The sequence below is a fragment of the Schistocerca americana genome, chromosome 3 (genome assembly GCF_021461395.2).
Source record: "Schistocerca americana isolate TAMUIC-IGC-003095 chromosome 3, iqSchAmer2.1, whole genome shotgun sequence".
Taxonomy (NCBI): domain Eukaryota; kingdom Metazoa; phylum Arthropoda; class Insecta; order Orthoptera; family Acrididae; genus Schistocerca; species Schistocerca americana.
This window is the reverse complement of record NC_060121.1, coordinates 415,833,024-415,858,432: the sequence shown is the minus strand read 5'-3', so window position 1 is coordinate 415,858,432 and position 25,409 is coordinate 415,833,024. Positions and strand designations below refer to the sequence as shown.

At 37.8% G+C, this 25,409-nt stretch overlaps 1 protein-coding gene across 1 annotated transcript in view; it reads right to left on the bottom strand.

Annotated features, from left to right (window-relative positions):
* The window catches only part of LOC124606844 (sorting nexin-25), a 171,784-nt gene extending 147,068 nt beyond the window's left edge, over nt 1–24,716 (bottom strand). Inside the window, exons 1-6 of the mRNA XM_047138920.1 lie at nt 24,353–24,716; nt 19,173–19,401; nt 18,924–19,087; nt 2,929–3,063; nt 2,687–2,856; nt 1,963–2,149 (exon numbers count right to left, since the gene is read on the bottom strand). Of these exons, the coding sequence (XP_046994876.1) occupies nt 1,963–2,149; nt 2,687–2,856; nt 2,929–3,063; nt 18,924–19,087; nt 19,173–19,401; nt 24,353–24,354 (887 nt within the window). The 5' untranslated portion in view covers nt 24,355–24,716. The remainder of the gene's footprint in view (nt 1–1,962; nt 2,150–2,686; nt 2,857–2,928; nt 3,064–18,923; nt 19,088–19,172; nt 19,402–24,352) is intronic.
* Between the last annotated feature and the right edge of the window lie 693 nt (nt 24,717–25,409).

Below are 25,409 nucleotides of genomic sequence, written 5' to 3'. Positions count from 1 at the left end.
AAATACCAAATGAATAAAGTCCGAGTATTTGCATGCCGTCAGTTATGCTTCCTCAAGACACACACACAGTTTCTAACTGTAATATTTATCTCACTGTGTTAAACTTTTAACATAATATTATACGTCCTTATGCGTACATTATGACAGCATTTTAAAATTTTAATTTCAGTCAATAATCACACAAAGTACTGAAAATCAAATTTCCGTTGTCCTGAAAAGCCGCTAGAAAGGCAACCTGCAAGTGGTACTGGGTTCTGGGTTAGTAGCTTTGTAATATAGATTAAAGCAATGTTTGGTTCAAACTCTATAAACCGCTAATTACTGCTCCAAGTAAAGAAGTGGAATTTGGAATGTATGTTGACACTTGTTCATTCACCTCTTCTCCAGTTATCTTCGAAAATAGCTGAGTACCTGGTGTTGTTTACGCACGTATTTATTCCAATCTTCTATTTGTTCATCTCCTCCTCCCTCTTCTCACTGTCCATCTCGTTCTTCACCTCCTCCCTGCCCACCTCCTCCACCCCCTCTCTGCCTGTCACTTCTACCCCCCACTCTCATCTCCTCCAGCCCCACACTCTGTTCATCTCCTCCTGACCCTCTCCCTGTCCATCTCCTCTTGCCCCTTATCCCTGTCAATCTGCTCCTCCCCCCTCCATCTATTTTTTCCTTTCCCCCACCTATCTCCCCCCTTTGTCAACTTCCTCTCTCTCCATCTCCTCTTCCCCTATCTCTCTGTCCATCTCCTCCTCTCTGTCCATCTCCTCCCATTTCCTTTATGTGCCATCTCCTCATCCCTCCAACTCACTGTCTCTCCATGTTCACACACTTGCGCCAAAAAAAGGCAGGGAATTCTAACACCTACAGTATTTCTTTTAAGACTGTAATTAACATGTGCACCATATTTGAATGAAATCGTTCCAGGGGTCAAGGATAGGCTCTTTACCCATGGTGTTGCCTGCATATGTACATGTGAGTAGATTTCACATATATTTAACAAACTTCACACATATATGTATGTATATTTCACCTCCATGTCTATCAAATTTCACCCTGCAGTTTCATTTTCAGGAAACTCAATCTTTATGATATCATATCTCCTGAGCTATGTGCAGTACAATGACATAATTTTACAGGTATATCCAGTGTTACATGTGTCTACTGTCTGTGAAATGTGTTGTAAATACAGTTAGAGCAATGAAATAAATTTAAGCATCTTGCACGATGCGGCAGTTTGTCATGCCCCTCAGTATTTGACATCATATCTCCTGAACTATGCATTGTACAATGATGTAACTTTTCTGGTACATTCTATGGTATATGTGAATACTGCCTGCAAAATGTGTCACAAATACAATTAGTAGTAAAGAAGTCATGAATTTAAAGTTGCACTTCATGTGGCAGTTTTACTGCAAAAACAGTGAAAATGTATTAGGCGATTAACTTTTTGCCTTTCATCATCTTATGGTGGTCGTCAGCAAGAAAAAGTTTCTTACACATTTGAAATTGTGTGTAAAATTTGTTGCAAGTCTCTAAGTGCTACCATTCTCAAATACTGGACGATTAAAGTACGGGTTTTCATGTATCGTGGGCTACACTGCTTTTTCACCCACACCCCCTCCCCTTTGATAGGTGGGTGGTTCTTGCATTCCACAGTGATTCTTTCTGAAAGCAAGTGATATATGTACCAAGTTTGGTTGAAATCAGTCCAGTGGTTTACGAGATGTGGAACATACAAACATACATACACACATTTTTATGATTTGTGGTACGTGCTGAGCAAAAATTAGATTCTTCTCGGTCAGCAGACTGATACGTCACACAATATAGACAAAACTGATCGCAATGAAAGATCCACTGTACAAGAACGAAAACATTACTAACATCACTGACAGTCACTTAACTTATTCAATAAAAAATTGTTGTTCAAAACATTGAAATTTTTATACAAATAACATGTTTTACCTTATATGCTTCAAAACTTCTGGGTCATCCGTTTCCTTAATCATTTTTAAGAAATCCTGAAAGCTTGGAGCATAGGTATATGATTTTTTTCGAATTGTCTCTTTCTGAGCTTGATGTTGAATGTAGAGGAGGATTCTTTGGTTAATGTAATCAGGGTCTGTGATAATTTCAATAGCTGGGTGAAGTACTGCAATTCAAAATATGTAACAATATGAACTGACTAATTTTGTAAATGAACAACAATATGAAAAAACAAAAGCTACTACGACGAGCAAAAGAAAAACAGGTATCACAGAAAACATGCGCCTAAAATATTTGTTGCTCTGTTATGAAAGCAGAAGATATAAATAGGTAACTTCACAGTTCAAAAATTGTCCTGCTTTATTATTAGAATATTTATCATCATTTTTGGTCCTTTCAACTGTTAAATATACTAATCATAATCCTCATTTGTTGAATGTCTGCAGCCACACCCTTTCTTCTTCTGACAGTTGGACAGCAAAATAAACTTGGAATGATAAATTAATTAGCAGTATTTCCCATTATTTAATTTTGAAATTTTGCAGTTCCAAGTCATTGTCTAATCTAGTGTTATACCAGTAATTTACAAAAGTGTCACACATTCCACTTAAAACAAGGGGAAAATATGGTAGCAATGGTGCCACAGATTGTTAATCATCAAGTATTCATTACAACATTGCCATAAATGTATTTAAGATAGTACCTTTACAGGTAATTAGCTCTCTCAGTAACAGCTTGATGGTTCGTGTTTCTGTATAACCCTGAGGAAACAGCAATTCCATTGCATTCTCAGTGAATTTTCGTAAAAAGGCACGTTCTTTATCCACCGACAACACATGAGGAGGTAAGTGATAGGCAGCCTTCTCTTCATCTCTGAAAAATGCCATTTTCTTTAATGAACTTGAAATATTTAGGCGTAATATTTAATGATGAAATGTTACTCACTCCATAATTTGTACTTTTCGTATCATTTCAAAGTGTTTTGTCACTTTACAAACTATGTCTACAGCAACAAGCTTTGATGGATCAACTTTAGACATCCTCTCCTGGAGATTTGACACAACTTTCCACATATCCTCCCTAGAATGAGAAAGGTGTTTTTCGATTAGAACAGAATGCGTAGATATATTTCTTTTCTTTTTCGGTCATTTTCTATCTTAGAGACAATAACTTCTGCCAATAAGCATTTACAAAGACTGAACATATTCTGTAGAGCACAACAGACCTTTTTCTCCTAAGAATTATATTAAACTGAGAGCTCGGAAAAAGAAAACATGCTCTGCTCCTCAAACTTAATTAAAACATAAAACTACAATAATTATAATTTACAAGGCTCCTGAAAATAATTCAAAAATTTCAAATTTAACTGAATTAGATACTGAACATTCAATAATACGATGATGATGAATGCACAGAAATCACAGCCATAGATTAAATGGAACAGTCTGTTGAATTATGAAATATAAATGTACACACATACAAGTCTAGAAGGAAGGAAAGTAATATATTAATGCACCATCAATCTTGTAGATACCAGAAATGCTCGGTTATAAAATGATCTGGCCATTACCTACTCAGACGAAACATTCCAGCATTCACCTCAACCGCCAACACCCGAATAAATTTATACTTAAAGAACAATCAAAAATCATATTTTGTAACCAGTAAAGAAGCGTTATAGAATACATAAAGGTGAATCTGAGCTATGTTATACCTGTCAGTTATATTCGGGTATGTCACATATTTGCAACAACAGGCATTTGAGAGATCGGACATTAACAACATGTAAGTTAGTAAAACAAATTTTGATGATTTATTGATAGAATTGACATGATTAAGAGTGAAAAATACGAAGTAGCAAACATTTTAAATAATTATATAGAACACAACATAGCACTATTTGTTAAATTCTCAGAAACTATTTATTTTCGTTAGACGCAGATGAATGTTACAGTAATAACGTATGAATACTCCCTGTTCTTCACAGTTCAATATTTTATATCTTTGCCTTATGTCTGTAACCTGAAGCCAATGACCTACTGAATCAGTGTTGGTAGACCTCTTTTAAGCCAATTTTGTTGAACCCCACATAGTAGCTGTGCATCTATACTTGCTGAAAACCTATCACTCCTTTTTGTTTATATGAATTCAGACATGTCAGACACCACAAGGCATCTGCAACTGTGATACGTATAATGTACACTGAAGGTGGAGGGGTGAAAAAGGAAAGGAAAGGGAAAAAACTAATGACATCAGATGCATCGGGACTTCAGGCGGAATCAGCAGCAATGAGCGAAAATATATCCTGGACCGGGACCTGAACCTGGGATCTCCCGTGTTCTATGCAGCTGTGTTAATCACTGCGCCAACCAGAAACAGTGTTTATCACAAATGCACAGACTAACTCGGCGCACTCCCCTACTGACTCACATTTCCACCTAGTACCACCTATCCACAGTCCCTGTCCATGTCCTCCATGCTTGCCAATTTTTTATATTCCCACTGGATGTCGAACATAAATATGCATCCACACTGAAGTTGCAGATGCATTGCCATCAAGGCGACTCAGTTATATAAATGTGAGGTGCCTGTTCTGGCAAAAGCTAGAAAAAGAGCTTGTTTTCGAAAGCTGGTGTGAGTGCTGTTTTCTGTAACATGTTTCTGTACTCCACGCATCGATCCACTACAGGTGAACGATTGCCTTTCTCTTACTGTACATAAAAAACAAACGAAGTATCTCATATCCTCATTAGTGTGCCACTAGATACTCAAGTGGCAGGCACACCACTTGACATAGCTGCTACACTGATAAAGATGTGTTTTCCCTAAAACGTTCAAATAATTTGTGAATGTATGGGGTCATTCCATATCAAATCACCCAATAAAAAATAAATTTTACACCCACCTCCTTAGATTTTCATGAAATTTGGCTCAAATGGTTCTAATACCATCCTGACAACACCTGCAATTTTTTTTGCTGTATCTCTTATAGTTTTTTTTTTTTTTATAATTTTTTTAAAGTTTTTATGTTTTGCGTTTTCCGAACGTTTGGAAATGGTAAATTTAATTTGTATTCAAAACTTTAAAATTGCTTATCTTAAAAACTCTTTTAGATAACATCATGAATTTTTGCAGCAAGTTTATTTATTATACATATTTGAAAATAAAAATGATACTATTAAAATATATTAATATTTTCTAAGAAAAAAATATATATATATGTATTTTTTTCTTTTTTTTAACGGATGTTTTGTTTTATAAGAATTGCAATATCTAGAGTCTCAGACCTGATAGAATGCTCAAATTTGTTTTAATTTACTCTTTAACATATAGGCTACTTGATAAAACAAAAATAATGATGGTTTTTTAACATGTTTATTAATTATAGTAGACTACATTAGAATTACGTAAAAAGATAGCGTTCTTACAACACATGTATAACCCAACTGATTGCCTGAAACATTGAATTTTTTGAGTAATTTTGTCTTTTTAATAAACATTAATGCTGATTCAAACTGTTTTTCCACTTCATCCAAGAGCTTTCAGTTCTTTTGATACAGTCTTTTTTGAAGTAGTACATTCTTCCAGTGCCGCTTGATTGAGGTGCGTCTACTACACAGACTATGTGCTCCAAAGGCACTATGCAAGAATCTTCTCTTTCAGGCCAATAAAATGATGCAGCTGGTCCTGAAGGATGTAGAAATAGAATTTCTGCATCTTCTTCATCAATGAATATTGTTTTTACCTGTCCAAAGTACCAGTTACCATCATGATTTGCATTGTTCAACACGAACCCAATCAGAAGAAGAATGGAAAGAAAAGACTAAGGAGGGTTTTACACTATCTGTAGTCCTTCTAATTTCAAGGTTGTTTGTTGGAAGTGGTTTGAAGTTATGAAAACTTCTTGTTCCAGGAATGGTTCGGGTTGCTGAAAAAACGTTTTTCTAGTTTTAACTGTAGCAAATCAGCTTCTTTTTTGTCAATAAAGTGAAAATGAATGTTTTCAATATTTTTTTCACAAAACTTGTACACATCGATTGCTGTCATTATTTGTTCTTCATCTGAAAGCTGTAGACTTGCTTTCCTTAAAATTCTTTTAATAGTTCCTCCTAGGCCATCACAAATTGACTTCCCATGACTTGTTGCAAAAAAAGAGTGTTGGGCCTTCAAATTAAAGCCTCTCAAGTGTTCAGTCAAATTTTTAAAACTGTTTCTATTTTTGTACTGCCCAGCACAACCATCTGTAAAGTAGTGAACTGAGTCAATGTCAGTATGATGTAATGACAGCCACTTTGTAATTTCTTTTTGTACAAAGTTAACAAAACCAGTGTCATGTTCTTGGTCATCACTAATAAAACAGTGGTTGGAAACAAAAATATTGTTTTCCTCATTTCCTAGGAAAACTCCAACTGGGTGTAGAGTACAACCACCTCTATTCCAGTGGTAACTTTGGATCTCAGTTTGTATAACAAAGGAATAATTTTCACTGAAATCCATCACAATAACTGCTGTTTTGGGTGGTGGGTCTTCTTTCAATCTTTTAAAGGCTGCCGATTGGGATTTTGCTATAAACGAGTGCGGGGTGAGCTTTTCCAATGACCTAACCAATAAAGAAATGTAGTCTTCTACACTGATTGATCATTTCTGCCCTGTCTGTGTTAACCCACTGACTGATTACAATTTCTTCTTCTAAATCATAATCTTCACTTAGTTTTTCAGTTAAGTACTCAGTTAGTGCAGCATTTGCAGGACAGCTGTCACAATGATGTAGCATGCAGTTTCGGTTTTCCGTGTTGCACACAAGCATCTTAATTAGGTCTTTATAAGATTCTTCAATTTTCACAGCGTCCAATAACAGTTTAACATTCTGGTGGATACTGCATACACATACAGTGTGTGTGCCTGCAGCACCAGCAAGGATACACCATTTAGGTCTCAAGAAACAAAATTTTGAAAATCCTACTTCTACCTCGGGATTATCCCATTTGAAAGAATAATAGAGTTCTCTCAAGTTACACAAAATGAGTCTTTTTTGCATGTACACATTTTTTTGAACACTTACTTTGTCTTTTGTTCCAGGTAGCACTCTGGAACTTTCATCCTTTTCATAAAAATCTGTTACAAGTCTTACTGTATTTTCAGAAAGAGATTTACCTTTTTTTGGACCAAGAGTTTCCAAGATACCCTTTTCAGATTTTAGCTTTCTAGCTTGTCGCACCATGTACTCACTTACATTAAATTCTTTCATCACTTTATTTCGACTCCAAGAATCTGGAGCCAAGGTCAGAATCTGGATTTTTCTAGACCTCCAACAGATGACATCTTCTCTTTCATAAGAGAAATCATTACATCAAAATCCTTTGCTTTCTCAACCACACTCGTATCTTCTTCGTCATCATCAGAACTTGGTGCATCATATTTTAATGCTTTTGAAACCGCCTTTTTTGCAGTCTTTTCAATATTACTAACCTTCCTTTTAAAATAAGACCCTATACTTTGTTCTGACAAGCCATGAAGCTTTATCGGTGTTAAACCTAAGTTATCAAGACCAATATTTGTTTGTACAAGGGATTCATTTCTGGATTCCAATGATTCTAATTCAACCATGACTTCATCATCTGTTTCACTTTCATTGACTTCAACTCTTAATTTTTCCTCACAAAAGTTACGGCATGTTGAGCAAAGCTTTTGTCCAGGTTTCATGCTACTATTTTTTGTCAGTAATTGTTTAGAAAGATCCAAGCCTACATTTCTCAAAGACTTTTGATGGGCTTTTTGTGTTTTTTTTTAGTGGGTCTACACATGTTGTTTGATACTTTTCAAAAAGATTTAAAAAGTAGTAGCTGTGGTGTGAACATATATTCTTAAATTCACACAGATTAATTCCAGATAGCAAGTGGATCAATTTTTTTTTCTTCCTCACTCAATTCAGGTACCGGTTGTAACTTTTTTGAAGGTGTGTAGGTTGTTTGGAAACAGTCAGATTTTTTAAATAACCCTACGCTACAGGTTTGAATATCTGACATACTGATTTCACTTTTGGTCTGATTACTGTTCTTTTATAGTTTTGTTCAGTAAACTAAGTAACAGTACTTACTGAACGTTCGAATAAACTTAATAAAATACTATCCAAGCACTATATAACACTGTAATAATTTTTTACTTCAAAACACAGGATTAACAAAACAAAATCCAAGCATACATTGTTACTCCAAGAAGACAAAAACTTATTTTTGGTGTCTAAGTCACTTCGTACTTTTTATTTTTAAAATATAATTAATATCATTTAAAAAATTAGATAACTATTGAACAGGTTAAAAAGCCAACATAATTTTTCTTTTATCTAATAGCCTGTACAATTAAGAGTATTTTAAAACAAATTTGAGCTTTCTGTCAGGTCTGAGACTCTAGATATTGCAGTTTTTGTAAAACTAAACAAAAAAAAAACCAACAACTACTTGTAATTTTTTTTCATTTGGAAGATTTTAATATATCTTTATGGTAATTTTTTTAACATTTAGATATAATACACAAACTTATTCCAAAATTTCATACTGATATATTGAGTATTCTTTAACATACAAATTTTTTGTAGTTGTGAGGACACGTTTAAGTTACGATTTCCGACTGCTGAAACAACGCCAAATCTAAAAACTTTAAAAATTTATATATAAAAAAAAAGAAACTATACGAGATAGAGCAAAAAAATTTTACAAGTGCTTTCAGGATGACAAAAGAAGTAATTGTACCAAGTTTCACCAAAATCTGACATGGTTGGTGTCAAGGCCTGGGTGACTTGACATGGAATGACCCTATGGGTAAAAAAGCAAAACAAGAAAAACTATAGCTAATGTTTATCTACAAGATAATATATAAGTTTGTTATATTTCTTAAGTCATATTGTTAGCAAATCTCTAACCACCCAAACAAAGAATATAATTTACAAGCAACTCAAATGATGTATAAAAAACTTATCAAAAAAGACACCAACATTTTTTTAAACTGGCTGTATTTGGAAATACGAACTGAATAAAATCAAAGTCAAATGTGGAAAACAGCGAACAAGCAGTAAGTGATTAAAATATATGTAGTTCCAACAGCATCTTCTCTCATATACCTGAAAAGGTTAGTGTTCAACGAAACACTGTCAAACTATCAAAGAAAGTGATTGCAGATGCGAGTGTAACAAGGGATGAAAATCAGTGAGTGTAAAAGAAGCCAGAAAGGAGAAAGGTGTCTGAAGACCTGTGATGGGTTTCCACCAGTAAGGTCACATATTATAATAGTCAATTGCCTCTTCAAAAAATTACTGAAGATAAAGCTCCACTTACATAAAAACAGGAGATATTGAAACATAAGGGCTGGACTATTAGTAGACACACACACACACACACACACACACACACACACACACACACACACACACACACGTTTTGATTCACGTAGTATGCTAGTACAGAATAACGCACCACAAGCACCAGCAGCAGTTGAAGCAAAGATGGCTGCCTTTACCAGCTCACTTTCTATTTTTGTTTGAAGAATCCAAGTCTACGACAACTCTGCAACATGTTATCACACAGGGGATGTCAAAGATCTTCCCCGCTATGAATCGCAGTGCCTACCTGGCACGAGCCTCTGCCAATTATCTGACTCCTCCACCTATGTACTTTGCCAAAGTAATCCCATAACAGGAGACCAACATAGCCTCCAATTCCTTCTTTGGGCCTTAGGCCCTTCCCAGAACCTCTCCCTGGAATCCATTTCCCTCCTCACTCCTATGACATCTCGCACACCCAATTTCTACATGCTCCCCAAAATCCACAACACCAACAATCCTGGTCATCCCATTGTGGCTTTTTATTGTGCTGCCACTGAAAGAATTTTGGTACTCACTGACCAACACCTCCAACCAACTGCTCATAATCTAGCCTCCCACATCCAAGATATTGACCACTTCCTTCAATTGCTCTCCACCATCCCCATCCCTTTACCTCCTGGATCCCTAATCACCACTGTTGATGTCATCTCCTTATACACCAAAATCCCTCATGCCCATTGTCTTACTGCTACTGAATACTACCTTTTGCCAACATCCTTTAGACTCCAAACCCACTATCTCTTTCCTCACACACCTTACTAACTTTATCCTAATGCATAACATATACAAACAAATCCACGGTGCAGCCATGGGCACCCACATGGCACCCTCCTATGCCAACCTGTTTATGGGCCATCTAGAGGCAGCCTTCCTAGCCTCCCAAAATGATTAACCCGTAGTCTGGTTCACTTTCGTTAATGATATCTTCATGATCTGGACTCCGGTCAAGACACACTCTCTTCATCCCTTCACAACCTCAACACCTTCTCTTCCAACCACTTCATCTGGTCCTCTTCAACCCAGCATGCTACCTTCCTCGATGCAAACCACCTTCTCTCTGATGGTTTCATCCACACTTCTGTCTACATTAAACAACCAAGCATCAAAAATAACTTACATTTCTACAGCTGTCACCCTTCCATCCTGCCTGGTCACCCATGGACGGCATATTTGCAGTGACAAGAACTCCCTTGCCCAGTTTTCTGGGGGTCTCACCAAGGCCTTCACAGACAGTCACTACCCCAGACCTAATCCGCAAAGAGATCTCCTGTGCCATTTCCCCTCACATCCCCAATCCTTCCATTATCACCAAGAATCAGTCACAAATGAGTACCCCCTTCATCACCCAATACCTCCCCAGGGCTTTGACTGACTATCATCATGCCCTGAAATGAGGGACATCCTACCCGAGATCCTTCCCATCCCTCTGTTGCCCAGTCAACCTCCACAACATCCTAGTCCATCTCTATGCCACTCCCAATCCCAACCCTTTGCCACAAGGATCAGAACCCTGTGGAAGACCCAGGTGCAAGACCTGCCCAATTCATCAACCCAGCACTTCCTATTCCAGTCCTTCATAGGTTTATCCTATTTCATCAGGGGCCAGGCCACCTGTAAAAGCAGCCACGTGATATAGTAGCTCTGCAGCAATAGTTGCATAGCTTTTTATACTGGTATGAATACCAACCAGCTATCCACCAGGGTGAATGGCTACCACTAAACTGTGGCCATGAGCAAAGTAGACCACCCTGTGGGAAAACATACTGCTGAACAAAACATGCTTGATTTCAATGGCTGCTTCACAACCCGAGTCATTTGGATCCTCCCCTCCACCACCAGCTTTTCTGAGCTGCACAAATGGGAGTTACACCCAAAAAACATTCTCTGCTCCCGTAAGTATCTAGGCCTCAATCTACAGTAACATACTGTCCCCACATCGCCCACACAAGTTTCCACCTCATCTGTCCTATTCACCTCCTCCCCAATCCTGTCTTCATCCTTTTTGTGTGCTGCCATCTGCCAAGGCACCCATCCATCTTTTCCTGTGCCTGTTGGAAGTCTAGTCTTTGGACACTCCGCCAAACAGTGCACCCCTCTCCCACCACCCATACACTGCTATACCTTCCTCTCTCTGCCCCCTCCAGATTGGTGCTTCCATTCCATGTAAAAATTGCATTCTGGTCCGAGAGTTTCTAGCCATTTCCAAACAGAGATTGATTCACCTTGTGCCTGCACACAACCACATTTTTAATCCATTTCATGCAGGATATATAAACCACAAAAAGCACTAACCAAAGCAGTCAGAGACTGAGGAACTACAAGCAGACCACAACAACAAATAATCAAACCACCACCCTGGAGGACTAGGCATTGTACCTTTGTACTACTAGAAGTATGATACGTGCAGAAAAGAAACAATTAAAATACAAACTAGTTTGGGTGTTGTCTAGAAAACACTGTAGGCACTATTGTTATGGTCTGTCACAAAAATCAAAAGCTCAAGCTGCTGTAAGAGCACAAACTCACTGGGCACAGCTGCTTGGCACACATGATCACAACCACACTATATTTGATCATGTATGTACACAATTTTGCAGCCAAGTCCATCGCAGTTGATGAAGAGAACAGCATTTCAGAGAAGAGAGTGTATTTGTCCTTTTTTGTGTGACAGAACAGTAAATTTAGTAACCCATCGGACAAATTAATAATCCAAATTTATTGATATGTGTACAGTCACACCTCTAGTGGGAACACAGCCACTACTGCAGGCCAGTCACACAGGTATCCATAGTACGCCAAATAAAAGGCTGCCAGGCTGCCTCAGTCTCTGTTTGCTGTACTGCAAACATCTCTACAAGAGGACTCAGCAGTGCCTACTGCTTACAGTGTATTTAGTGGGATGGAAGCTGAATATGTTTCCACCACTCTTGCCTAAATGGGGCTTTGCTTATGATTATGTGTCACCCAGCTAGTGGCACTAGGATCTCGTCTTTCTACACTGGAGCAATCTCCAAACAGTTTCTTTTGTGACTGAAGATATTCCTCCAAGAACTGTTTCTGCTGATTCATGGACTAATCTGACATTAGCTCATTACAGAAGCTGTTTGTGTCAATAAGTTTCGAAGTCTAAAGTGATGGTCGCAATAGAAAAACACAGTGAAGATTTAAACACATGCACATCAATCAAGGTTCTTAACAATATGTAAGTAATAACCTCAGTCTTTGTCAAAATTCAAATTAAAAACAGAGTTGCAGCTTTTCAAAATTGTAAAATAATAATTCAAACAATGGAAAATCTTGGATGGAATAACAATACTAAGTCTTGTTATTCAATCTTGGATTTTTCATTTGATTTCATACTGTTAATGGTTCACATAGCCATGGCTCATTATTTCCAACTAATCAGCCATTCTTAATCCACACTAAAATATTCTACCAAACAGTATGAACAGGAGTCCAAATAACACACAAAATCTTAAAACTTTTTGACACACGTATCATTGTTATCTAAAGTAAAGAATAGGCTGATAACAAAACTGCTGAACTCTTATTGGAAGACAAAAGCAAACAACTAAAACTGGTGAGTCTTTCCAAAGTGAGCTTAAGTTACAGGGCTGTTTGTTTCCTACTCTTAGTGGTATTCTTGCATCACTTTTCCATCGGAGGGACTAGATTGATGTTTCCCCATGGCCTTGTAGTTGGCTTCACTACAGGTTGCATGGTGTTCTGCATCTATTGAAACTACCTCTCTACACATTCATGACTATTACCTGAACAGATTAGGAAATGGAATGGCACGCTGCACCAAGAGATTCCTCAGAAGCACCTCTGGCTAGGATACCAGCTTCCTCATTCCCACATGCCTTAGAATGCAGCAACATGAAATTTCCTTCCATCAAAACCATAACATGAAAATTTACTGGCTTCTATGGACCACTCTGTTGGTTGGATACATTTGTTGACGACTTTGAAATGCACTTACGGGCTCCAACAGATGAAAAAAAGGTTACTGTTTTGTTTACATATGCCCATCTGCAGTGCTTTCATGATTGCATATAGCTCAGCATCAGACTCAGACAGCTTCTTCACAGTGCGGATCCTAAGGCCATTGCTAACAAAATCAGCCAAGCAACTGATTATCTCTTCTTGCTTCCATCCATCAGTGCAAATGTCTTTCAAACTGTGTTGTAAAACAACAATGTAGAATAGCTGTCTGCATCCAAAGCCCTGTCAGTGACATGCCTCAGTGTATTTTATTGCCTTCAGAGATCTGCATTTTAGATATCTTAGATGTGGCAAACAGTTAAATTTCTCATCTCATACAAAGGCCAAAGCTCTTATAACTGTGAATGGTGTTCCCCAGTTGCAAATTTAGTAGCTTAAAAATTTGATGTCACAGGTAAATTTTTTTTAGGGAAGAACTTAAAAGTTGACAATCAATAGTTGAGAGGACAGGACGAAAATACACTGAAGAGCCAAAGAAACTGGTATAGCTGCCTAATATTGTGTAGGGCTACTGCGAGCATGCAGAAGTGCCACAACACAATGTGGTATGGACTCAACTAATGTCTGATGTAGTGCAGGAGGGAAGTGACACCATGAATCCCGCAAGGCTGTCCATAAATCCGTAAGTGTATGAGGTGGTGGAGATCTCTTCTGAACAGCACGTTGCAAGGCATCCCAGATATGCTCAATAATGTTCATGTCTGGGGAGTCTGGTGGTCAGCAAAATTGTTTAAACTCAGGGGAGCCACTCTGGCAATACTAGATGTGTGAGATGCTGCCTTGTCCTGCTGGAATTTCGAAAGTCTGTCAGAATGCACAATGGACATTAATGGATGCAGGTGATCAGACAGGATGCTTATGTGTGTTTCAACTGTCAGAGTCATACCTAGACATATCAGGGGTCCCATATCACTCCAACTGCACATGCCCCACACCATTACAGAGCCTACACCAGCTTGAATAGTCACCTGCTGACATGCAGGGTCCATAGATTCATTAGGTCGTCTCCATACCCGTAAACGTCCATCGGCTCAATACAATTTTAAACGAGACTCATCTGACAGGCAACATGTTTTCAGTCAACAACAGTCCAATGTCATTGTTGATGAACCCAGTCGAGGAGTAAAGCCTTGTGTCATGCAGTAAGTGTACACAAGTGGACCTTCGGCTCTGGAAGCCCATATTGACGATGTTTCATTGAATGGTTAGCATGCTGACACTTGCTGATGGTCACATATTGAAATCTGCAGCAATTTGCAGAAGTGTTGCACTTCTGTCATGTTGAACGATTCTCTTCAGTCGTCGTCGGTCCCGTTCTTCCAGGATCTTTTTCTGGCCGCATCGATGTCAACGATTTGATGTTTTACTGGATCCCCGACAGTCACGGTACACTCGTGAAATGGTCACGCAGTTCTGTGCACAAGAATGTCCATATGAATGCAGTTTCATTAAGAAGGCACCTATATGGTTAAGCCATCCATAAGTTGCATCCTGTACCTGCTTACCAGTACATTTACATGCACATGCTTGGCTTGTGGCATTGTCACGCATGTTTTTGTCACTCTCTAACAGGTTCTTCTGTCATTTATCTACAGTACTTGATACGATTGTTGTGTAGTCTTTCACAAAGTGTTGTCAGTAACCTATAGTAAGCGACACGATCATGGCAGATTCCCTTTGCTAGGTCAAGGATTTTTTGACCGAACTTACAAATACATACAAAGAGTGACAGTGCTTGTGGAAAGTGTGATCCAAGTGCTATACAATTAGGAATTTATACACTAATTCTTACAAATGAATTGCTTGTGTGTTGCAAACCAGTTTTCCTTGAAGTGAGCAGTACCTTTTTTGCAAAAAAATAAAAAGCTTGGGCCTTGCCGTTGGTGGGGAGGCTTGCGTGCCTCAGCGATACAGATGGCCGTACCGTAGGTGCAACCACAACAGAGGGGTATCTGTTGAGAGGCCAGACAAACATGTGGTTCCTGAAGAGGGGCAGCAGCCTTTTCAGTAGTTGCAGGGGCAACAGTCTGGATGATTGACTGATCTGGCCTTGTAGCAATAACCAAAACGGCCTTGCTGTGCTGGTACTGCGAACGGCTGAAAGCAAGGGGAAACTACAGCCGTAATTTTTCCCGAGGACATGCAGCTTTACTGTATGATTAAATGATGATGGCGTCCTCTTGGGTAAAATATTCCGGAGGTAAAATAGTCCCCCATTCGGATCTCCGGGCGGGGACTACTCAGGAGGACGTCGTTATCAGGAGAAAGAAAACTGGCGTTCTGCGGATCGGAGCGTGGAATGTCGGATCCCTTAATCGGGCAGGTAGGTTAGAAAATTTAAAAAGGGAAATGGATAGGTTAAAGTTAGATATAGTGGGAATTAGTGAAGTTCGGTGGCAGGAGGAACAAGACTTTTGGTCAGGTGATTACAGGGTTATAAATACAAAATCAAATAGGGGTAATGCAGGAGTAGGTTTAATAATGAATTAAAAAATAGGAGTGCGGGTTAGCTACTACAAACAGCATAGTGAACGCGTTATTGTGGCCAAGATAGACACAAAGCCCATGCCTACTACAGTAGTACAAGTTTATATGCCAACTAGCTCTGCAGATGATGATGAAATAGATGAAATGTATGACGAGATAAAAGAAATTATTCAGGTAGTGAAGGGAGACGAAAATTTAATAGTCATGGGTGACTTGAATTCGTCAGCAGGAAAAGGGAGAGAAGGAAACATAGTAGGCGAATATGGATTGGGGGGAAGGAATGAAAGAGGAAGCCGCCTTGTAGAATTTTGCACAGAGCATAACTTAATCATAGCTAACACTTGGTTCAAGAATCATAAAAGAAGGTTGTATACCTGGAAGAATCCTGGAGATACTAAAAGGTATCAGATAGATTATATAACGGTAAGACAGAGATTTAGGAACCAGGTTTTAAATTGTAAGACATTTCCTGGGGCAGATGTGGATTCTGACCACAATCTATTGGTTATGAACTGCAGATTGAAACTGAAGAAACTGCAAAAAGGTGGGAATTTAAGGAGATGGGACCTGGATAAACTGAAAGAACCAGAGGTTGTAGAGAGTTTCAGGGAGAGCATAAGGGAACAATTGGCAGGAATGGGGGAAAGAAATACAGTAGAAGAAGAATGGGTAGCTCTGAGGGATGAAGTAGTGAAGGCAGCAGACGATCAAGTAGGTAAAAAGACGAGGGCTAATAGAAATCCTTGGGTAACAGAAGAAATATTGAATTTAATTGATGAAAGGAGAAAACATAAAAATGCAGTAAATGAAGCAGGCAAAAAGGAATACAAACGTCTCAAAAATGAGATCGACAGGAAGTGCAAAATGGCTAAGCAGGGATGGCTAGAGGACAAATGTAAGGATGTAGAGGCTTATCTCACTAGGGGTAAGATAGATACTGCCTACAGGAAAATTAAACAGACCTTTGGAGAGAAGAGAACCACTTGTATTAATATCAAGAGCTCAGATGGCAACCCAGTTCTAAGAAAAAAAGGGAAGGCAGAAAGGTGGAAGGAGTATATAGAGGGTCTATACAAGGGCGATGTACTTGAGGACAATATTATGGAAATGGAAGAGGATGTAGATGAAGACGAAATGGGAGATAAAATACTGCGTGAAGAGTTTGACAGAGCACTGAAAGACCTGAGTCGAAACAAGGCCCCGGGAGTAGACAACATTCCATTAGAACTACTGATGGCCTCGGGAGAGCCAGTCCTGACAAAACTCTACCATCTGGTGAGCACGATGTATGAGACAGGCGAAATACCCTCAGACTTCAAGAAGGATATAATAATTCCAATCCCAAAGAAAGCAGGTGTTGACAGATGTGAAAATTACCGAACTATCAGTTTAATAAGTCAGAGCTGCAAAATACTAACACGAATTCTTTACAGACGAATGGAAAAACTGGTAGAAGCCGACCTTGGGGACGATCAGTTTGAATTCCGTAGAAATGTTGGAACACGTGAGGCAATACTGACCTTACGACTTATCTTAGAAGAAAGATTAAGAAAAGGCAAACCTACGTTTCTAGCATTTGTTGACTTAGAGAAAGCTTTTGACAATGTTAACTGGAATACTCTGTTTCAAATTCTGAAGGTGGCAGGGGTAAAATACAGGGAGCGAAAGGATATTTACAATTTGTACAGAAACCAGATGGCAGTTATAAGAGTCGAGGGGCATGAAAGGGAAGCAGTGGTTGGGAAAGGAGTGAGACAGGGTTGTAGCCTGTCCCCGATGTTATTCAATCTGTATATTGGGCAAGCAGTAAAGGAAACAAAAGAAAAATTCGGAGTAGGTATTAAAATTCATGGAGAAGAAGTAAAAACTTTGAGGTTCACCGATGACATTGTAATTCTGTCAGAGACAGCAAAGGACTTGGAAGAGCAGTTGAACGGAATGGACAGTGTCTTGCTAGGAGGATATAAGATGAACATCAACAAAAGCAAAACGAGGATAATGGAATGTAGTCAAATTAAGTCGGGTGATGCTGAGGGAATTAGATTAGGAAATGAGACACTTAAAGTAGTAAAGGAGTTTTGCTATTTAGGGAGTAAAATAACTGATGATGGTCGAAGTAGAGAGGATATAAAATGTAGACTGGCAACGGCAAGGAAATCGTTTCTGAAGAAGAGAAATTTGTTAACATCGAGTATAGATTTAAGTGTCAGGAAGTCGTTTCTGAAAGTATTTGTATGGAGTGTAGCCATGTATGGAAGTGAAACATGGACGATAAATAGTTTGGACAAGAAGAGAATAGAAGCTTTCGAAATGTGGTGCTACAGAAGAATGCTGAAGATAAGGTGGGTAGATCACGTAACTGATGAGGAGGTATTGAATAGGATTGGAGAGAAGAGACGTTTGTGGCACAACTTGACTAGAAGAAGGGATCGGTTGGTAGGACATGTTCTGAGGCATCAAGGGATCTCAAATGTAGCATTGGAGGGCACCGTGGAGGGTAAAAATCGTAGAGGGAGACCAAGAGATGAATACACTAAGCAGATTCAGAAGGATGTAGGTTGCAGTAGGTACTGGGAGATGAAGAAGCTTGCACAGGATAGAGTAGCATGGAGAGCTGCATCAAACCAGTCTCAGGACTGAAGACCACAACAACAACAACAACAACAACATGGGTCACTTAGAAAGGAACCGAAGGAAGTTTGCGATGGTATCACACAGTGGCAGGTCTCTTGATTACATTTAGCACCCACTCTGCGGTATTATAACTTGCTTTTAATTGTTGTGGATTGAAAGCCAACATGCTTTGCTGCAAACTTCGACTATTCAGACTGGCTTGTGTGACAACAATATGTGTGAAATCAGGCTCTACCAGTACCATCATATACTTCAACACCTTTTCCAAATTACTGAAAGCCTACCAAACTGAAATTAGTCAGCCAGTATCTTGAACAGAGTTTTATTTATTTATTAACTATCTAACATATAATAAATTTCACTGGGAAGCTTTAGTGTTATAAATCTTTTGAATGTATCAAGAAACACATAAATGGAATATTCTGAATGAACTTACTTAATTTCTTGTGACAATTCCTCTGTGCTTAAGCCAATACTGTTAAGGGCATTACAAATGAAATCTCTCAAAACCAAATCTAGCAAGTGCTGAAGCGCATCATCTATCATCCGCCCAAAAATAACAGGTAAGCGTCTTGGTTTTACTGGCTTTGGATCCACTTGCTGAAAACAAAAATTTATGTATTTATCGCTCCTTTCTGCAGAGCACTCCTCCACAAATTTTGAGACTTTAAGGGAGACAACTTACTGTAAAAAAATTTCTGAGAGCTTCAAGATCCTGTGACTTCACTTGCTTTCTTTGGATTTTTGATAAAGACTTGAGATGAGCACCAATAAAAGCAGATATAGCAAAAGTTATCACTACCACTGCAGCACCAACAAACAACAGAAATAATACCCATTCTGGACGATAAAATAAAGCTAGGAACAGAATAACTGCTGATGGAGACAGGTACGCAAGCTTCATAATATACTTCCTGTAAGACAAACAGAAGATAACTTTAGTACACAAAAACAAACTGACAAAAAATGACTAATGCAGAGCACAATTACTGTCAGTAAATATCATGAACATATCACTTATATACACACAATCTTATAGATCACTGTTCCCAATTTAAGTGCCCGAGGATTACCTTGAAAACATCCCACAATTGCTTGGCTTTTAAAATGTTAACAATATAACACGACCTCCCATTTTTTTGTACAAAGTGTTTATGTTCAGTCTATAATACGTTCAACACAGATTATGGGCTCAGTGTTTCATACAATGTGGGGAAAATTCTACAGTATTGATGTGACTTTTTTTAACTAAAAAAATGAAAGACTAATTTTTGAACTTGTTCACATTGGAAAAATCAAACAATGTTTCTGCATCTACGCACTTTTTTCCTGAACTAAGACCAATCAGATTAACTGTGGTGTCAAATGCTGTACAGTTCAATGCTTTTCTTTACACTGCTGTTATAAGTTACAGTCAAACTTACAGCTAATCAACAGCACTTTTTTAACAGCATCTGAACAGCTAAATGGTCCTAACAATTGAGTTCTCCATGCCTACCAATCTCCGTCTTTGGCTCCTCTCAATGAAGCAATCTTGATGTCCAACCCCCCCCCCCCCCCCAAGTTGCAAACCTATGCAAAATTGTCCTGCTTTTTCCCTTTTTGTTATACCCAACGACAATTTCTCATCTCTCTCTGTCCACCACATCTTTTTGTTTCCTTCCCTCATCCATGCAGAAGTTAATTAGAGAGAGAGAGAGAGAGAGAGAGAGAGAGAGAGAGAGAGAGAATTAGCTTTGTCTCACCTAACAATAGTTACATATAAAAAATTATTATCCCTGTAAATGAAAACTATATTATCTCTGCAAAGATAAAACATTCAACAAAATGATTCTCAAATTATGAATGAAACCTGTTCTCAATTTGAAGGTTGCTTGGAACACTACAGTAATTTAAGACAGTAGTTGTGAAAGAAAAGACACCTGAAAGATGCAGTGGGCTTTGCACAGCTGCTTCACACCTCTGAGTCATGTAACACAATTTTGTGTGTCTCTATGGCAACACCACATTGTTATCATAGCTCTAAAGAAGACTACTGTTTCACTTACAGCCATTTGCGCTTCGCAGTTTAAATCTGACAACAGCACTGCTGATATCAGGGCTCTCCTCTCACCAAATCTACTACAGGCATGATGCTATTGGAGACGTGGAATTATTTTCCTCCTACCCTTAAAATGACTCACTCATTCAGTCATATGCGTATCTACAGTTTAATGTGAGCTTTTATATTTTTAATCTGATAATCATCTGCAGCTTGTGGTCTAATGGTTAGTGTTGATGTCTCTAAATCACAGGGCTCTGGGTTTGAATCCCAGCTGGGTCAGAGATTATCTTTGCTTGGAGAATGGGTGTTAGTGCTGTCCTAATCATTTCATCTCATCTTCATCACAAATTGTTGTAAATGAAATGAGGTATTAACAATAACTGTAATTCAAAACTCTCTATACTAAATAAAGTTATTTATTTATATACTGCATTATAATGTTTAATTTTGACCTTTTGGATCCATGCTCATTTACTTTATCTATTACAAATTAGCTTCCATCCTTTCCAATTTTTTGGCTCTATCTAACCCATCCTTTCCCCTTTCCTACTCACTTATCCTTCCTGTATCTCTTTGTTGGGCATCTCTCTCTCTCCGAATGCCTATGTTTTATGTACTCTATTTACAGCAAAACTACTGGAGAAAAATTTCCCATTTCTTAATGTCTTGATTAAGCTTTTTGCTTCAATTTTCCTTTTTGTTGTGATTAAAATGTGTGTACCAATATAAAACCACAATAGAAGTTCTTCAAGTTATGCAATCTATATAAAATATCAGAAGATAAGTAAGAAGAAGGAGAAAAAGAAAATTATAGTTTTCCTAATAAACTTTGATAACTAATAGTAAAACACCCAACACGACACTGACATTCAGTTGATAAGCCATAAATCAAGTCCTGATGAAATTTCAACTACCACACGTGTCCACCTCACTTGCTCAGCTTGAAACTAGATTCTGAAAGTACGGAGCGCAGCTGATGACATATCCAAAAATGTGTTGAAAGAGAAATCTTTGTGATACTTCTTTCCATTTTAAAAATTGATTTCCTCTTAAATTTGTTTCACTGCCTCATTTCAGATTCCAGAATTAAGGTAAAGCATGCTGTTAGACAACTTTATTTTATATTCAATAATTTAGATTATTGTTACACCTGCCACTTTTCCACTGTCTTAAATTTTTATGGCTTCTAAGTAGTAAGAACCAGGACGTTGTACCTTATCTTATCAATGTTTGTATTACAGAAACAATGTTCACTCCACCATTGCTACCTATGAATGCTTTATTTCTACCACTAAAAATAAGTATTCAGAAAATGCAGGAAGACCTGAGCTTTATATATTCACATCAAGGTCATTAGACTGAGCGTATAAGCAGAATTGGGCATGACATTAGCCATATCTTTTCAAAGGAATCATCTCAGCATTTATTTACACTGTAATCTCTGGAAAAATCCAACACTAAATTCATTCTGGGGAAAAAGATATGTACAGAACCACATATTAAGAAAAATTACACAACTCACCTAATTAGTCTCATGTAATTGCACATCTATGGGGCTGGTTCAAACTGAACAGAACTTAAGACAAAGGGAGGACAACAATTAATGACTAAAACTGTCAGCTTATCCATCAAACGACCGCAAATTACCAAGGTAAGACTTCAAAGTATTCACAGTTTTGTATGATACATGTAAATAATTTGACCAAAGTACTTGTCAGACTTTTTTAGGTAATAGGCTCTATAGGTTTTCTGAACTGGCTTTGCATTTTTAGTTTCTATAATAAAAAAGTGTATTAGACAGGGCAAAGTCAGTCACATGTAGTATGGACGTAGATAAGTTCCACTCCAGGTCAATCTTTGAGCATTTAGATCATGCTGGAAAATCTTTTGGCCAACATGACCTCTCTGCAGGAATTTTTCTACAACTTTTAAAGCCTTTTGATGTCTTGCATCATAAAATCCTCCTTGAAAAATTAGAATTACACAATATGAGAGGTGTAGCACACAGCTGGTTATGCTCATATCTTGGAAATCACAGACAGAAGGCATCACTTTAGATAGGTTAAATGTTTCAACAAAATTGGACAGAGTTTCTATTCAGAGAAGCTATCAATGAAACATGAAGCCCTAGAGGCTCGATCCTGGGCCCATCACTCTTTCTGATTTGTGTGGATGACCTAGTAGAACATATGAGCACCTAAAAAATCTGTTCCCTTTAATGGTGATAGTAGTGTATGACTCTCTGCATCCAGCACATGACGTCTGCATTCAACAGCAAAAACAGTCAGTGCTTACAGAATGATTAAACACAAACTGTAGTTAAATGCTAAAAGTATTGTACACCTCAACTTTATAACTAATCTCACCAATAGAAGAAAAAACATATCCATGTAAGATTAAAAGCAGAAAGCATAGAAGCCATTACTGTTAAATTATTATTATTATTTCCTTTGCTTTCTAGGGGTTACACGGGACTGAAAAAAGGATACACCCGTATGGTAAGGTGTAAACTCTGAGGTTATTGAAAGTTTCAACAAGTAAACAGTAGAGCAGGCACACTATGCACAGTTCTATTGTATGATTTGCTAATAAATTTTTCAAGTGAAATGCCACTCGGCTCATCAATGTCTTTAGAATGAAAAAAAAAAAAAAAAAAAAGATCATAGATGATCATTTGTGGCCTTAAAAAGGGGTAACTTATAAACCTCAATTACCTGATCTTGGCATTATAAATTTTTCGTGTTTGTTTATCATTGAAACAATCTGATTCACTAGGGTAAGACTATGAAATAGATTATTAAATGCAGAACGAGGACACACACAATTATGGTTTCAGAGGGCAACCCGATTTCCACCAAATGTATTTCAGATCATCATGCTATTTGCAAAGTGCAATCCATCGTGACATAATACTGAACAAGACACCAGAAGAAATAAATTGCTTCTGAGCTACCAGTTAACGGCAAACTAAAGGAATTCCTTATAAAAGCACAATTTTTATTCTGTACAGGAATTTCTAAAAATGCAAAAACAGCAACTCTTCTTCAAAAGTTGAACAATAGACCAAACTAAAAGAGTAAGAATGCCTGTGTACTATCTTTTTAATTTACACCACACATTAATTTGACATACCTAATAGCAATTGTACAACCTACAATGATGCTAATACCTGGACCAATACAGTATACAATACCATGTAGCATTGCTACAAAAACCCGCTTAGCGACTAGTTCCACAAAGCAACACCACACAAAAACCAATTGTTGGATAGCCAATTGTATTTGGTATCTGCTGACGGAAAATTCATGCAACAAGGCCAATACATCAGTAATTTCTCAGTTACATACAAATAGCATTGTAACTGTCTTCGTAATTTGCCCACAGGAAATAAATCCCTCCACACCTCTTAAACAATGATAGTTGTTGTCCCTGTGTCGTTAAGAAATAGCATAATGTTAAGTGTATTGAGTACGTAAACTTTCCCCCTCCGGCCTTGATCAAATGCGAACACAATGCATGAAATCATCACAAGTGGGATCAGGACTGTCATATAGGAAGCAAACTGTCGAAAGGTAACATCAGACGATAAACAAACAATCAAGTTATGAAAACCACCGCAGTTTGAGCTGTCACATGACTGTATATTCAAAGTAATGCTTCGATTGCCATAGCACTTAAGTACCACCACAAAAAATCTTCGCTTCCTGCTACCATACAACACTTTACTTCGCATTTCACAGAAAAACGTGCTGGCAATATTTTGCACCTCAAAACTTACGTATATAATAAAAAGTTGGGCATTGAACAGTACCACCACTTACATGCGTTTCCTCAGCCGGAAAGCTGATGTAATACTTTACATATGTAGAATTCTAACAGTGTATACCCATCCAGGCCTACTATATAAATATGCTAGTACAGAACCCATTACGACATTCACTTCACCGGTTTAAGTATAACTCAACAAGGTCCCATTGCCAAACACAATATTGAATTAGTATGTCAAATGGTTACTACAGAACAGAATACAACACAGTACTGCATCTTTTAACGTTTTTAATACTCCAGGGGTAAAAATAAGGGGAATCTCCATAATCTATTTAATAAACAACATTCAAGTGCTGCATCAAGCGCGCAACAATTCCACTTCGCAAGTATCTAGGTTACTCAGACACACTTGTTACTTCGATGAACATCTTTGACCCAAATGTCAAATTCAAACTTCTAAACAGAGATAAACTTTATCGTCAACGAAAAGTGGAAGAACCACTTTGGAAGAGGTCCCCTGAATTTGCTGAGTAGCATAGCCGACAGAAGAAAATTCTGTCATTACTCGGGAAAGCAAAATGATCCTACTCCAGATAAGGCAGCCTTTATTGAAAGACATGAGATGGAAACATGGTCAAATTTTCGCCATCAAATAATTAACACCGAACATCAGATGACATGTCAAGTGATTATTTTATTGAAATATCGTCATGAGAAAGACACTCGCTCATGATTTATTAGCTGTAACACATGACGTATATATGCATTTCACAGTCCTTTTATCAAATTATTAAAAAATCAAACCAAACATATTGTTAATAAATATTCTTGTTAATATTACAAATGAACAGGTTTTTAGATAAATGATATAGAAAAGTTACACATTCTGATTCTGCTGAACACAGCGAAACACATGTCTGTTTGCACGCCACAAACAATATTTCCAAAAACTTAGATTACGTTAATGCTAGAAATTACCAGGTATTTAGGTAAACAATATATAAAATCAATATATTATGCTTCTGTTGAAGATAGTGGAACATATGTCTGTCTCTTTGTAGCCCAAAAAACAATATTTCCAATAACCTGGAGACTGTAACGTGTTGTAGC